Source organism: Leopardus geoffroyi, chromosome A1 (genome assembly GCF_018350155.1).
Source record: "Leopardus geoffroyi isolate Oge1 chromosome A1, O.geoffroyi_Oge1_pat1.0, whole genome shotgun sequence".
Lineage (NCBI taxonomy): Eukaryota > Metazoa > Chordata > Mammalia > Carnivora > Felidae > Leopardus > Leopardus geoffroyi.
In genome coordinates, this window is record NC_059326.1 from 72,119,654 (window position 1) to 72,136,096 (window position 16,443).

Genomic DNA, 16,443 nt, shown 5'->3' on the forward strand with positions numbered 1-16,443 from the left:
CTGATTCTCCTGAAATCAGGTGTCTGCTCAGAGGACCTATCATGGTGTTTTGATCAAGCAGGGCCTAAGCTCTCTACTTGGCTGACTGGCTTCTGCTCTTGTTCAGGAATCTCTGTTGTCTGCTCCAGTGCCAAGGCTCAATGGCATCTGAAGAGACCCATCTTCCTCCTTCTGCTTGGTATCAAATTGAACACACTTTAGGGCTTAGAGACACTCATTTATGAATGTGTTATAGTAAAATAGGGGGCTGGGCAATATGATCTCTCTCTATCCTTTCTTATTCTAAAATCCCATGTTTCTGTGGGTCGGAGTAGTGTTGGGGCCCAAAGTGGAGATTTTTAAGCCACGCCCTTTGAAAGCCCGAACCAAATAATATCCTCATTAGGCACACATCAATGGTGGCCATCAACTGGGTAGCTGGAACCACACATGCAGAGCCCGGGGAGTGGGGGTGTGTGTGAATGATACAGTCCCATGTGCAGCTGCCCTAGCCAGTGGGCTCGGATGTGCTTGCATGCGATCCTGTCCTGGTCATGAATCACAGGAGCGTCATACCTAGCTTTAATTCAGTGCAGAGTGACATTTTTATATTCTCGGAAGAATTTCAGACTCTGCAGAGTGGGCACCGCTTCTGAATTGTGACCCCATTTTCTACACCTTAAAAGCCCCAGACAAGTCATGTCACCTCCATAAGCTCTGTGTTTTCTTCCACTGTGCATTTCAGAGTTGTGAGAACTGAAAATGGCATATGTAAACCTTAGTATGTAGTAAGTGCTCGAAAGCTGTATCCACCAGGGTACCTGGGTTAAATGTCTGACTTTGGCTCAGGTCACGATCTCACGGTTCGTGAGTTTGAGCCCACCATCAAGCTCTGTGCTGACAGTTCGGAGCCTGGAGGCTGCTTTGGATTCTGTGTCTCCCTCTCTCTCTGCCCCTTCCCCCACTTGCATTCTGTCTCTCTCTCTCTCAAAAATAAAAAAAACATAAAATTTTTTTTAAAAAGCTGTATACACTTCAATTATGATTCCAGAAGACAGATCCTTACATACTAGAGTGCACATCAGCCATGGCCAGAAGAACGACATAGAATGTTCTCTCCCAAACTCACTCTTTGACAGGAAACCACACTTGCTGTTTTCCCATTCGGGAGCTCTTATAGTGATTGTTAGAGTTGTTCTGAACTCAGCATGCTTCCCGAGTTCATAAAGTATGTAAAGTTTTTATATGAAATTAGAAAATCTTCTTTTTATTCAATGAATTAGGATTTAACATTTCTACTGCACCCCAGCCCCATCAAAATTCTGAGTTCACCTATAGCGTTACAAAGAAGCATCCAATTTACATTGTGTGAAAGTAATATTACCTGCAATCAGTGCACAGTTAGTTCAGCTATTGTATTTTAATAACTTGCTGCACATCCTTTCAATTTGAACAATAGGAGATGTGCCTTTCAGTTGTCAGCGAATTAATGACACCATCACCAAAAGGGGAAATTTCGTGAGAGAACTGTGCTCTTAAATAATGTGCCTGAAAGGCAGCGATGAGGTAGCTTGTAAAATAGTTATAGAGATTATTTACACCAGTCACATTATGGTTTAATGCGACTTCATGCCGTGTGAGAAAAAGAGAGCTCAAAGCAAGTGGCTAGAAAAGAATAAACCCTGCGGTATTCAAACCAAGAATTCTTACCTTGTTTTCATTGAAATTAGCAATAACTACTCCAACAAAAAGGGTCAGTCCAATCATGCAACCCAGGAATACAAACACATGAATGTAGATCCCGTGCATCTGTATAAATGAAAAATACGGTTATTCATCAAAGCAAATGAGAGCAGCTGTTGACACATTCAAAGGATTCCGTGTGCTTGCTTACCGGCCCCACACGATGAATAATAACATCCCTCACTTCCACCCAGCCTTTCAGGGACAGAACTTCAAACAATGCCAGCATGGCATTTCCCACATTGTCAAAATTAAAATTCCGAGGATTTGCCCTGCAAGTCAGAAAGAAGAATGTTCTGTGAAATTCCGATGAGAAGCACCCTAAGGCAAATATCTGTAGTTCTTTCCAATCTTGGGTGCGGGGTGTACTTAGCATTTGGAAGGCGGGCTAGCTGGCATTCATTTGCTAAATCAGAAAAGTGCATGAATATGTTATTATTTCTTAAAATTTAATTAATTATTAGGTAATCATGGGGTGTTCTTAACGAACAACAAAACACAACAGTTCAAGTTCTGGCTCTAGAGGTTCCTTGACGTTTCTGGCTCGTCCTGATTATATGGAGGGCTGGAAGTATGCTTTCTGGTTATAAACTGCATAGCATATTCTCACAAAGGGGCGCTGGAGTTTGGATATGAATTTTGCAATAGTTTTAAAATTGAAAACTTCTCTAAAGGATAAATTACAATTCCTGATGTTAATATAGCAAGTATAAAAAGAGTAGAATCTAGCCACTTTCTTTAATTCTGTGACATCATGGGAACATCACTTTGTAAAGTAGTGATGCATTTGGAAGTCCCTGAGCGGCCAGAGGTGTTTGCTGGTAGTCTACATGTTTCCAGATCATTTTCTCCCAGTTGGATTTTTTTTTCTGTCACTAACTCTGGGTGTTCTCAACAGAGACTTCTTGTAGACCCCAACATTGCAGTATGCTGTCTACATCCACACTTGATTGCTGGTATTTAAAACACTTTGGCTTCACTATTATTTTTTGTTTGTTTGTTTTTGTTTTTGTTTTTGTTTTTTTGAGGGGGCATATTGCATTTCTTGTTTTTTACTAACGTGTTTTTACTTTTTTCTTTCCACGAAAGAAAGTGATTTTTTTTTTTTTTTAATATATTACATCTCCCTTAGTTATTATGGGTCTTGTCTAACATTTTTCTTGTCCATAGAAGATTTCACTGTTTTCCTTTTTTCCTCTTATTAGACTATTTAAAATAATTACAAGACCTAGACAACTACACACTGCAAAGTCATGACTATCACTGTATTTCCTGAGTTTGATGGAGAATTGGTCCCAGGACTACTAAAAAAAGTGGGCCTATAGAAGCATGGCCAAATTATATTTTGATCATTTTTTTTCCTATTAGCTCATTTATCAAAATTTAACCTTCACAGAAGGTGATACTCTGGAGAAAATCTGGGTTAGTATTTTTCTACACCTTTTTTTTAAAAGTAGGCTTCGTGTACAGCACAGAGCCCAATGCGGGACTTGAACTCATGACCCTGAGATGAAGACCTGAGCTGAGATCAAGAGTCGCCCACTTAACCAACTGAGCCACCCAGGTGCCCCTCTACCACCATATATATATATAATTTTAACATCATAGAAACAATCATGCAATACACCTTTATAAGTTTTCTTTTTTAAAGCATTAAATAGATGGGGATCTAATAAGAAACCATACAACTAAACTGACTTGCTCCTAAGGTTTAAGGATGATTGGTAGAAACGTTTTCCACATAGTGCAAAAGCCCCACTCAGAAATTCCTATTTTGGGATTCTGATTTATAGTTTTTACATATGAAAGTATAAGCATATTCTCTTGGATTTTTCCACCATTTCTTCCTTTGGGGTTTCAATTAAATTTAATATATTTTACAGCAGACAGAAGCTGTAAGGATTCTGCAGATGCCACAGTTTTCTTGAATAAGGATTTTTTTTAAGCTAAGCAGGCCAGCTCTCGGATCCAATGTTGAACTTTCTTACCCATCCATTTTCTTTATGTAAAAGTGCTTTTTTAGCTGAATATGCAGCATCCCAAAGTACTTTCATGTTCCACATCCTTTAGAAGTTAGAATATGTTAAAAATACACTTTTAGGCTAAACCAAGAAAAATAAAATGGAGAATCATAGACTTAAATAGTTGGAAGAGTACATCACATTAAAAAAATAAGTGTCAGTTTTAATCATCTAAGATGTTCATGCTATGTTCATGCTACTAAAATTGGAAAGTTTTAAACTTTACCTATAACTACAGAGGACTTCAATAAATCCCAAGCCTAATCCATTGTTGTAATTTTCCTGTCACCCTTCCTTGATTCTGGAAGCCTGTATATAATATATAATCATATATATATAATATAATATATAATAATATATGTATATAATGTTGTATATAATCTTTTCCAGTTAATTAAAAAAATTTTTAAATATCATAATCTTGTCCATCCAATTGAGAAAACTAAGACATTGGTTCTAACCTTACAGTTTTGTTAATCTTCTACCTCCCCGTGAAAAGCGCCCCAAGGTCCCAAGATTGCGATAAAGAGGGTTGTTCCTTTTGGAAGAAGGAGCCCCCAGGAGGAGAGGAGCTCAGCCTGAGCCCTTGGATGTAGAAATACAGGGGGCAACACTATCCAAAATGGCCCTTCCAAGATGCTGGAAGTAGTCATGTTTCTGTTAAACTTACAAAAGTGAGATAGATTTATATTCTTCTCCTTAAAGAGCATATTCAAATTGTTTGAGCTGTAGACTCAACAAAAATCTGATCTTCTGCCTAGAATGTATCACACTATAATTTAAAATTACCTAGAAGTCAACTCCAGGTAAGCTTCCAGTGAGCTAAGGGGCTTATTTATGTAGCATCAAAGCCTTTAGCAAATCATATTACATTATTTGTAATATTATCTCCTGTTCTCTATTACATTTCAAGCTCCTAGGGGTTGGGGGCCATGGTTTGTCCCCAGTAATAGCGTAATGTCTGGAGAATAGTAAGCACTCAATGAATATATCTATTGAAACTGAATACTTTTTTTGATATCTCTTATGCATCCCATTTTCCTATGTCCCAGACCTCTGCTTAAAACAAAACACACAATATTTGTAATATATGTATTTTATACTTTTTACCAAGGTAATTTTTATCTCATCAAGTCTGAGTGATTCAGAAGAAGATGAATGTACTCATCTGAACAGAGAATATAGAAGCCTGACTATCTCCTGAATTAGGTAGTGCATATTTATAGCCTTCCTAATTATAATTATCAAAGCATTCCCTAATGCCAGTTCTCCAGATATGTTATTTTCTTAATCATAAATTTGCCAATATAAAACTATAACATCTTGGCTGCTAACTCTTGATGAGTTTACTAACAAAGGAAAATGTAAAAATTATCATAGTTATAGCTGGTGTTTATTTGACAAAAGATTTTTATTTTACCAAAACTAACCCAAGTCATGGTATTCTGGACAAATGGACAAGCATTATTGTTATGGTGTTCAAGTGATGCCCCTCTATCAGCTTATGCTTTTAAAGTGCCATTGAACTTGAAACACCAAATAATAACTTACATGAAACATTGCATTTCAGTTAATTTGGATTTTTATGGAACAAGCTGAATGTCAGAGGGTACAACTGGCAACAGGTTTACTTTTCTCCCAACACTGCCTTCCAGTGGGTTCTAGCTCCCTTCCTGACATCTTGGAGATCCCAAAGCTTTTTTGTCACTTTCAGTTATATGAGTTTCATTCTGAAAAGTTCACTTTGTTCTACATCAAACCCTTGTTCCCATAACCCATTTAAGGACCCTATCCTCAGCCTCTCAGCCTGACCCATGGTTTGAGGAGGGAAGAAGAGGGCTGACCACTCTGTTCCCTCCTCCTCTTCAGGCCACCATCTGATTCTTAACAAGATGGCAGTGGGATGCAGTTGGACGTAGATAAATGAGGTTAAATTCTACATATCTCACACTGCTGGCCACTGGCCACTGGCCACTGTTGCTCTGGTCATAACAACTATTCTTTCATGGAACCCACTGCCTGCCATGTTCCTAGTTTCTGTACACTTGATACTTTAATGTCTGTCCTCCATGCATGTGTTGGACACACTTTGCTCTGGACAACCTGATAAAATGCCTGAATCACCCTACCTTGGCCTCTTGCCTCTCTCATCACCCTCCCACCTCTTTGGAAGAGTCCTTTCTAGGGCTTGCTTTTCTTTTTTTCAAAAAAAAAATTTAATGTTTATTTACCTTTGGAGAGAGAGACCGAGCGCAAGTGGGGGAGGGGCAGAGAGAGAGAGAGAGAAACACACAGAATCTAAAGCAGGGTCCAGGCTCTGAGCTGTCAGCACAGAGTTCAATGCCAGGCTTGAACTCATGAACCACGAGATCATGACCTGAGCTGAAGTTGGACACTTACCCGACTGAGCCACCCAGGAGCCCCTAGGGCTTGCTTTTCAAATACAGACCAAGCAACCCAGAGTCTACAGCCCCAAGTACCTCCTTTATCAGGCTTCTACCCTTTGGGCCACTATCCACCTGCCCTGATCACCAGGTAGCAGACCACTAGGGAGAGCCCTGTGTCTCAGAGCCCATTGAAGTTACTCAACTAGCTAATCCTCAGCCTGCTTGCCCTGACTCACCCATTCCAACTCAAGGAAACCACAATAAAGGCTGTGATCCACAGTTCCCGTTTTTCCTCTGCCTCATGACTGACCCTGGGGCTTCCCTGTGTGGCCTCCTGTGGTGTGGTTTGCCCCATAGTGGGAACTATGAGTAACAAACCAGCTCTTCAAGACAATTGTCCTTCGATCTGTTGACTTTATTATACCTCAAATTTTCTATTAATATACTAGATTCTGAAACATCCTCCAGCACGAGGGTGCCCCATTGTGTCATTCCTGCTGAGAGTAGTCTTCAGATGACTCTCAGTTCCCATTCCTGGAAACATCCCCACAGCCTCTCCAATAGGAGCACCCCCCTCCAGCACATAGCCCTTTGGAACAGAGTTCCATCACGATGGCTCAGATCACTGGCCCAAGGCAGTGATGATTTGGAGCCTCCAACACTGATAATTCCCCTGTCAGATGGTGAAGAGCGCTTGCCTACATGAGTGTCTCTTCTTGCCTCATCAATCTCTGATATCACGCAGTCCCCATGGGGACTCACTCAGCTGGGGAGACAAGCACCCTTGACCTCTTCCCATAGTAAAGCAGGAGCGACCACAGCACCGTCTACTGAATTCACTCAATTTCACGATGCTGTCTCTGAGTATATAGTGTTTTCTTTTCCTGGAGCTGGGTGATGGAGGTGGATAATCTTTTAGGAAGTTCAGCTGGGACTGGCAATGTTGCTTTCTTTGGAATATAATGAAATTTTATCTCTTAGTGACCTCAGCTTTGAAGCTTTTGCCAAAATTCCAAAACAGCAGGAAAAAAAAAAAACCCATTTGATGTCTTGATATAAATAAATTATTTATGGTATAATAATGCGTTTTCACCTCACAAAAAATAAACTTTTTATGTTTCTTTCATATTTTATTTTAATATAAATTAGACTTCTTTTATAGTTAGCACTGGGATAAGGATATCTTTGTGTGTTATGTACTTCCTGCTCCACACAGTCAAATTCATCTTTTTTTTTTTTCATAATTCTTTGGTATTGAAAAAAATAAAAACCCAGTATAAGTTGTACTGAATTGTTTTTAAAAGTGAATTTCACAACAGTGAAATGCCAAAGCTGGTAGCAATGGGTCCTAAGGGTGCAACTGGGTGAAATGCAATTTCTTTTAAAGAGTTTTGACATTTCCTAGAAAACATCAATTGTGATGAAAGCAGAGTCTTTGCTGTGGTTCACTTGTTATTCTAAGAGGTAAAATGAAAAAAAAAAAAAAGAAAACAGATGACTATTTAAAAGGACAAATGAAGTTAATAGGACACTTAGTTCATCAATGAAGCCCACTGAGAGATTTCATTCATCGCCATTAGTAAAATGGATGAAAAAGAAGGTACTAGGCACTTCTAGCTTTGATGTAAATGCTTTGAAAACTCATTTTCAGGAAAAATGAATTTTAAAGAGAAAGTTAGATATAATCATTTGTGTTACTGATTACTCCTTTCCGGCGTTTCAATAATGGAAATCCTTCCATGTAAATGCGTTTTAAAATTGAAACAGCTTTCTGATTTGGGCTTCTATACAACTGTTATGAGGATATCAGATTCTCCCTTAAAGATATAAACTCAGGACGAGTTCGGTTTTAATTTGATAGAAAATCTTTGTCTTTTAAGCCTCACTAATTTTTAATGCCATGCGAATCGAGTTACATACTTCAAAGTATTAGAAAAATAGAGGGGTGATAATCCATTAGTTACATGAAACAACATGGGACTCAGTGTACCACTTGCTCTCTCATTTACTGTATTTTTGCATCCTGTTGTAATTCAGGGCTTTGCCTTGTATTATTTAAAATCATTTTAGCACCTCTGGCAAAATTACTTTTCATGCCAAATTTTATTGATTTAAAACCTTATACTGATAAATATCACATTCTTCAGGATCTTTTTCTGAAATGCTTACCAAACACGGGGCACCCAAAATCCAGGCTTTTTCTCTCCAGGTCTTAATTTTAAATTTAAGTTCTTGGACACGCTTACATTAATTCTGAATATGCCGTTACAATCCTCCTAAAATAGAAGAAAACAGGTCAGGGGGAGCCTGGTCAGAAAATGAACTCCAAAAAGATAAAAGATAAGAAAGCACATTTTAACCTAGAATAACAGGTTTTTTAAAAAATATTTATTTACTTATTTTTGAGAGAGAGACAGCAAGACAGCGTTTGCACATGAGCACGGAATGGGCAGAGAGAGGGGAGAGAGACAGTCCCAAGCAGGTTCCATGCTGTCAGCTAAGAGCCTGGTGAGTGGTCCCTCCCACAAACCATGAGATGATGACCTAAGCCAAAATCAAGAGTCAGAAGCTTAACCGACTGAGCCACCTAGGCACCTTGAATAACAGAGGTTTTTATGTGATAACAGTGATGTGGGCAGCTATCCAGCAAACAGGGACAAGGACTGCAGAGATGAGTGGTAAAAGTTCATGCTAGAAACATTTGCAAGTAGGCAAAGGATCTGAACAGACATTCTTTCAAGGAAGACATACAAATGGCCAATGAGAACATGAAAAGATGCTCAGTGTCATTATTCAGCCAGAAAATGCAAGTCAAAACCATGATGGGATAACATATGCCATCCACTAAGAAGGCTATCATCAAAAATCAAATAAACTTTGACGAGGTTGTGTAGAAATTGGAATCCTCCTACTAGAACCCTTACACACTGCTGGTGTGAGTGGAAAATGCTACAGCCACTTTGGAAAACAGGTCCTCAAACAATCAAACAAAGAATTACTTGAGGACCCAGAAATTCCACCCTTAGGTATTTATCCAAGAGAAATGAACACAGATATCTACATGAAACTTGTACATGAATGTTTTTGTCATTATTATTGTAAATAGCATTAATTATAATAGCCAAAAGGCAGAAATGATCCAAATGTTCATAGTGGATGAATAAATTACATCAATAAAATATGGTGTATCCATGCAATGGAATATTTTTCAGTCCTACAAAGGAATGAAGCACTGACCTACGCTACAACATGGATGAACCTCGAAAACATTAGGCTAAATTAAAGAAGTCAGCCACTAATGATCACATGTTAGATGATTCCATTCATATAAGAGTCAAAAACAAGGAACTCTATAAGGCAGAAAATAGTTTTGTGGTTGTCTTGTGATGGGGGTGTCAGGAGTATAAGGGTGAAACTTAAAAGATAATGTTTCTTTTTGAAGTGATAAAAATGCTCTAAGCCTGGGGCACCTGGATGGCTCAGTCAGTTGAGCATCCAACTCTTGATTTCAGCTCAGGTCATGATCTCACGTTTCATGGGATCAAGCCCCACATCAGGCTCCACACTACAGTGTGGAGCCTGCTTGGGATTCTCTCTCCCTCTCTCCCTGCCCCTCCCCCGTTCGTGCTCTCTGTCTCTCTCTCTCTCTCTCTCTCAAAATAAATAAACATTTAAAAAAATGTTCTAAGCCTGACAATTGTACAACTCTGGATATGCTAAAAACTATTGAATTGTACACTCCGAGTGGGTGAATTGTGCAGTATGTGAATTATATCTCCAATAACATTGTTTTTAAAAGACTTTAAAACTAAAACATGAGTAAGAAGATTTTCACTCATTTTCTGTCTTTATTCTTCTTTTTGTTTTATCTTTGTTTCTTAGCCTGTGATTGTCATGTTTTGAACCTAAACCCCTTTCCTGGGTATAACGTGTATACACTTGGGATATTTCAACGGAACTTCAAAGTCTAACCTAGTTAAAGTCACCTTCAACCTTCAGCCTTGGGTCCTCCCAGCTTCCGGGTTTCTGTCCATGGGCCAGCACCTTGTCGGCCCCCAGCATCAAGATGCAGAATTGTCTATGGCTTTCCCCATCCCGCTTGGGCCTCATCTCCATTCTTATTTCCACTAGTTTAGTGAATACCAATATTACTTCTCTTTGGATTGCCAGTAAAATTCCTTAGAATAAAAAGCCTTCTTACACCAATGATATCCCTTTAACTTAAAAAGCGTGGATAAACTTACCTACAATAACCCAAAGATAAACACAGTTGACATTTTGGCATATATACTTCCAGTTTTTTTTCCTATGCATATATGTGATTGTACAGTTTTTACTCTTCCATAGCCCACTTTTTCAGTTAAAATATATTGCAGTTAAGTTCTCATAGTAACCCTACACATTCATCTGCAACATTATTCCTGTTGGCTGTGCTGTGGTGTATCAAATAGAGGCCCCATGATATATTTGGCCTCTTGGGCCTCTTCCAGTTTGTCTTTCTGAGCCCATGGGAGCCCAGCTTTGAGTGGGTGAGGCTGTCTGGCATCCTGGTGAAAAGCAAGGAATTTGGGGCCATGCTGCCTTGACATGAATCTTAGCTTCCCCCTTTATTTTAGGGTGACCTTGGACAAGTTCTTTATCCTTTGTACTTCTATCCTTAGCCAGGTCTGGGTATGAGCAGAGAGTGTAAAATCACAATGCTCTTAAGCTGTTATTAATATACTGAGTCCTGCAAAATTCCTTGTAGGTTTCATCTTGAAATGTTGTCATCTTTTCGGCCTCTATTTAGTGGGAATCTAAACTAACCCTTCTTGGCTTACCTGAGCTTGTGGATTAACGCATCAGTTCTTTATTACCTCCTTTGTTAGCTAATTTGATACATCATGACCTTTATGCCATGTTCCTTGTTATGTTTTCTCAGGTTTATTGAAGTTCCTGGAACGTCTGGTGACACAGGTGGTGTCTCTTCTGCTCTGCCACTTACTGAAATCCTCACTATTAACATAATTGATAATGTACTTTGATTGGGCAAAGATGCATTTTCTAACCATCAGAGAATGAATAATATTTACAGTCAGTAGCTCTGAAAATGTAGAAATTTTCATACTGATGTAAAATCTGTATTAGATAGCCATATTTGTTGGAAACATAGAAATAGGTATTATAGTTCAGCTGTATTAGGCCTTTTGAGTATGTGCATCTTAATGGACTTAAGGCATTATTTTACCTGGATGAAAGAGGAAATGCTTTCGCTGTTTGTACATTAGCAGTACTTGGATCACTTCATGAATCTACTTGAATATAGGGCAGAATCCTAAGGGAAGGCACACTGGGTAGTGTAGCAGTGATGGCTGATTGTAACCACACTCATCCTGTTTTTCTGCAGGACACATCACTGAGCCACCTGTTGCATTCTCCCACCTGCCTCGGGAGGCCAAGCTCTTGCTGGTGAAATGTGTGTTGAAGTGAGGTGTGCTGCTTTTGGCCCTGACCGTAACCCTCAGGCATGGAGGGAGTTCTGTGCTCTTCTCTGCCAGCTGAACAGAGAAGACATTGAAGACAGCAAAGGGTGGACACACAAAGAAGGAAGACAAAAGGAACTTGAGGCTCTGACAGGTCATTCAGAGGAGAGCTGTCCACCTTATTCAAGATGCAATGTATTCACTCCATTATGTTCAGCAAATGAAACCCTGGGGTCACCCAGGAGCTGGCCTCCACTTACTAACACTGACTGAAGAAAGATAAGGCAAAGGGCAGTAGCGGAAGAAGCAAGCTTGGGTCTTTGTTAGCTGTCTTATTGGGGAAGATTCTGGACTTCCCAATGAAGAGAATGATGGAGTGAGAAGTAATGAACAGTGGTATGACAGTTAAACTTTGCCTCTTGTCCTTTCTGGGGGGCTGTTTGCTGATATGTGACAGGATTAAGTTAGGGAAGCCCAAAGGGAGAGTGTCCGAGCCTCACAGCTACAAGCATCTGGAATCGTGAGTGGCTATTCCAAAGGTGTCAACAGAGGTTCCACACTGGAACAACAGAAGACAATAGAATAATCTGGAATGTGCTTTTAATCCCACAAACCTGTGCTAGCCAGAAGAAACAGACTGCCTCCTTTAAGCAGAAGGGGTTGGTGGAGAGAGAATTCTGAGTCTTACGTGGAGGTTATCAACGTAGTGTCAGCACATGTTTACCAAGGGGTGGTGAACTACTCAATTTTTTCTCCCAAAAGAAAGAAAGCAGTAACTTACCCTTCTAATAATGTTAGGATCATTGCACTTTGCCAGTTTTCCCGCAAAAAGCTGAACTCCAAAGCTTGCAAAAACAAGCATTAATGTCAGCAAAAGAATGGAGACCTGAAAAAAAAAATTGGTGAGACATCATATCTCCTGGTAAAAAATTAAACAGTAGGCTTGATTTGAACAGTGATAGGGACACAACTTTTTGGAGAACGTGGTATGAAATTCTTGGTCTTTTCATGATATTATTTAACTTCTCCACCACAGGTCATTCAATTAGCCTTGCTGAAATGTTAAAAGGAGGGAATTAACAACAGGTTTTGGATTTTCAGAATAAAAACATATGACTTTCATGTAGGAAATGGGCTAAGGTATTTTTGGTATGGCTTGGGTTTTTCTGATTTTGAAATCTACATTAGTGGAACAAAAGAAAAATGTTTAAATAATTATATTTCCCCTATTTTCTCAAAATGAATTCCTCTCCTTATAAGCAGAGCATAAATTAGAGACAGAGAGGTTTTGCTTTCTAGTAAGCAATGAAGGCACACAAAAGTGCTATACACAGAGGATTGAGATCATGGAGTCCTAAGAAGTAAGTCTGTTAATTGGTGCTCCCTCTGCTGGATGGTGCCTTGGTCTCAGCACAGAAAAGTGGCAAAGAGTAAAACACTGAACAAACCACTGATCTGTGCTGGTTGAATAATCTAAACATATATCTTCAATATACTAAAATTCTACAAGACATCATGAGGAGAAAGGCACAAATAGATTCTCTGCTAAATTCTATCAGGGCTCCACCATGCATATACATTAGCTGTCAGGTGATGACTTCCTTTTTTCCTTCATTTCCAGCTGTGTGAAAAGCCACCATGTTATGGCTTTAGCACAAAGAAAATGTGAGATTTCAAATATGTCTTTTAAAAATATCAACAACTCTATGCCTATGGAAACATCGCAACCTGTCTTTAAAATACCTTAGAATCAACTGTAACTACAACAGTTCTCTCCCCTAGGTGTGTTTCTAGAAAGCATGATGTAAAATAAGCTTATGTAAATTAATTCAGGATTTCCATGCATGAGCAGAACTCATCAATAATAAAAAGAACCCTTTGATCACTCCTTTGTAAGGCACAGATCCTTCTGTAACAGATTGCGAGCAATGAGCCTCCTACTCATTGCTTTTCTGCAGCCCAGCTCTTCTAAGGCCCTAAATCAGTGCTCAACTAACAACGTTTTCTCCTTCGATCACATTTTTAGTATTATTACTGTATCCTGAGGTTACTTAAAGTGGGGTATACCTGTATGTTACTTTTTTTTAAGTTGTTTTATGTTAACACTCCAAAGATCAGAGACAGCATCTACACTGTAAGAAACTAGGGACATACAAAATGAAATAATAAGCCCAAATCTATTAACTGCTAATATTTGTGCAGTAGGTGGTGTTGAATCTCACCTTTAATTTCTAGATAAGGAAAGTGAAACTCAGAATAAAAATTAGGGTCACGAGTTAAGAATGGAAGTATTAGCAAATTCTACCTCTGGGATTCTTGCTTTCATTATACTTTTACTAAAAACGTTCATTGAATAAGTTATATCAAGAAAATATACTGACCAGTCAGAGCATCCATGGGTAAAGTTTCTGACTGTGTGTTGTGTTTTGTTAGTGCCTTTCTTGTCCTCTGGCAATGAATAAGATTGTACTTACCCTTGGCAAGCGAGGGTGTCCCCTCATTCACTACATTACAGCGTGGGGCTGTGTGAGTGGGAGGCAAAAGGGTAAATGTAACACACCAAGAAAATTTCCTTGAAGCCGCTGAAAAGTTCTCGAACAACTTTCCTCATCTGGGGCACCAGTTTGAATATCCGCAGAGGTCTCAGGCACCGAAGAACCATTAAAAGTTGAGCTCCTGATTCAGCAGGCACATTTTGAGGCATCCAACAAAGAAATATCAAACTCACCTGGGAGGGGAAAATAATCCCTAGAATTAATCCCTAGAATTAATATCTTTCACTACCTACACTTTCTGAGAGCCAAGTGCATACAACTTTCCTTGAGCAGAGATTCCACATAGCATGTAGGACAAGCTTTCACTACATATATATGCAATCTCTTAACTCTGATCTCTCAACCCAATATCGACCTGTTAGTGGCCCCACAGGAAAGTCATTAGCTGTACACAGAAATGAAAAGCGGGTGTCCACACTGTGGGTGCATGTACCCCAGTGCATTCTGCACCTTATTTTAACTTACACATGGGAGGCTCAGATTGAAATTCCTTTGATCAAGGATACTAAACTTCATGCTTGACCTGATTCTCACTATTTTACTGATGATCTAAAGATACTACATGTTAACGGTCACAATTCTCCTTGTTATGTTGGAAAAGACATTGATTTTATGCCTTCTTGGACATATAGAAAAAATGAAATTTCTTTGAGTTCCCTTCCTATGGTTTCCCAATTTAGTTTAACTGAACAGTTGAATGGTCATCTTGTCTAGGCAGATATTTTGTGTATAGGAATTGAAAGAAATTGGAATTGAAAGTGTCCAATCATACTCACATTAGGTTGCTTTTAGCAATGAGGAGCTCATCAATCAATTATATGGTGTAGATTTTTTTTCCTTATGGGAGCCACAAGATTGCAGGGTGTGAATAAGATTTCTTAGACCTTATTAATGTATGTCTTACATGTGTATTAATGTGGTTGATGTATGTGAACCATATCCATGGACATTTTTAATGCTTTTTATTTAGACTTTACATGCATGCCCTTCATTTGCCTGCAATAGATGACCTAAGAACTCAGTAATGACATCTAAACCTCTGGGACTCACGTATCTTTCTCTTGTACTGAGAAATGCAGGAGAGTTCACAAAACCATGACATCTTACATTTAGGAAATAACTAGAGACTTACAAGATATATAAATATGTCCATGACTCCACCAAAGTCCCTGATGACAGCAGTTGGAGTGAAAAATAAGCCATCTGCCATAATCTTCAGATTAAGCTCGATACTCATGAATATCACAAACACGTACTCAGCAATCTGAAATGGGCAAGAGGCAGCTGGGTCACCAACAAGGGGAAAACTGGAGCCCAGTTGTTGTCTGCTGAACTGTGGGCTGAGATTTGGCAGCCGTACCTGCAAAGTCGGGGCATGCATGACTCTTCGAAAGGGGGACTCAAACATCATAGAAATGCAGGAACAGATGGTTACGATGATCATGACCCAGTCCAGGTAAGTCACCAATCCCAGCAAATCACTGCCAAAGACCAAACAAAACCAAGAAACAACTGTTCTAGGGAAGGCTGTGCGAGTCAGAGATGATCCTTCTGTGATTCTATAAGCAGGACTGGCGTTTTTAAAAAAATGTTTATGTATTTATTTTTGAGATAGAGATAGAGAGAGAGAGAGAGAGAGAGCATGCACATGTGTGTGTGCATGAGCAGGGGAGGGGCAGAGAGAGAAAGAGGGAGAGAAAATCCAAAGCAGGCTCCACACTGTAAGCACAGAGCCCGACGTGGGGCTCAGTCCCATGAACTGTGTGAGATCATGACCTAAACTGAGATCAAGAGTCAGACACTCAACTGACTGAGCTACCCAGGTGCCCCATGACTGGCATTAAAAAAAAATCCCTAATTATCTATTTCACAGCACGATATGGCAAGAAAATACAGGTAATCTTTATATTTTTATGCAGCATAAAATAGTACATTGAAATTTCAAATGTGCACAGAAAACAGACTTTGTAATGCTTACTAAAGTTGATGGTACTTTGTATTTTTCACAGCTCCTGTGACAGGATCTGTTTTAGATCTGCAAGAGAGAACAAACACAAAATTCTGCAGCATAGCAAGCATAATTTGGCAGCATGGTATTTATAAACATCTTATCTACCTAAAATTTCTTTTATATCCTCTATAAAATTACATTATACAGGAACTGTGCCTTTGGAAGGCAGAGAGCATTAGATGAAAGAAAAAGCAGGAGGGTTTGCAGCTGATGTTTGTGAAAGTAATTGAAAATTCTCAAAATATTTGATTTTAGAATTCATGACTCCATTCAACAATTTCTTTT

At 39.1% G+C, this 16,443-nt stretch overlaps 1 protein-coding gene across 5 annotated transcripts in view; it reads right to left on the bottom strand.

Annotated features, from left to right (window-relative positions):
- NALCN (sodium leak channel, non-selective) overlaps positions 1-16,443 on the bottom strand; it is a 320,527-nt gene that overhangs the window by 26,131 nt on the left and 277,953 nt on the right. For all 5 annotated transcript variants that reach the window (XM_045481393.1, XM_045481373.1, XM_045481362.1 and 2 more), the window contains 8 exons: positions 16,126-16,182; positions 15,508-15,628; positions 15,280-15,411; positions 14,153-14,320; positions 12,374-12,478; positions 8,300-8,406; positions 1,874-1,994; positions 1,690-1,788 (listed from right to left, as the gene is read on the bottom strand). In XM_045481393.1, the coding sequence (XP_045337349.1) occupies positions 1,690-1,788; positions 1,874-1,994; positions 8,300-8,406; positions 12,374-12,478; positions 14,153-14,320; positions 15,280-15,411; positions 15,508-15,628; positions 16,126-16,182 (910 nt within the window). The remainder of the gene's footprint in view (positions 1-1,689; positions 1,789-1,873; positions 1,995-8,299; positions 8,407-12,373; positions 12,479-14,152; positions 14,321-15,279; positions 15,412-15,507; positions 15,629-16,125; positions 16,183-16,443) is intronic.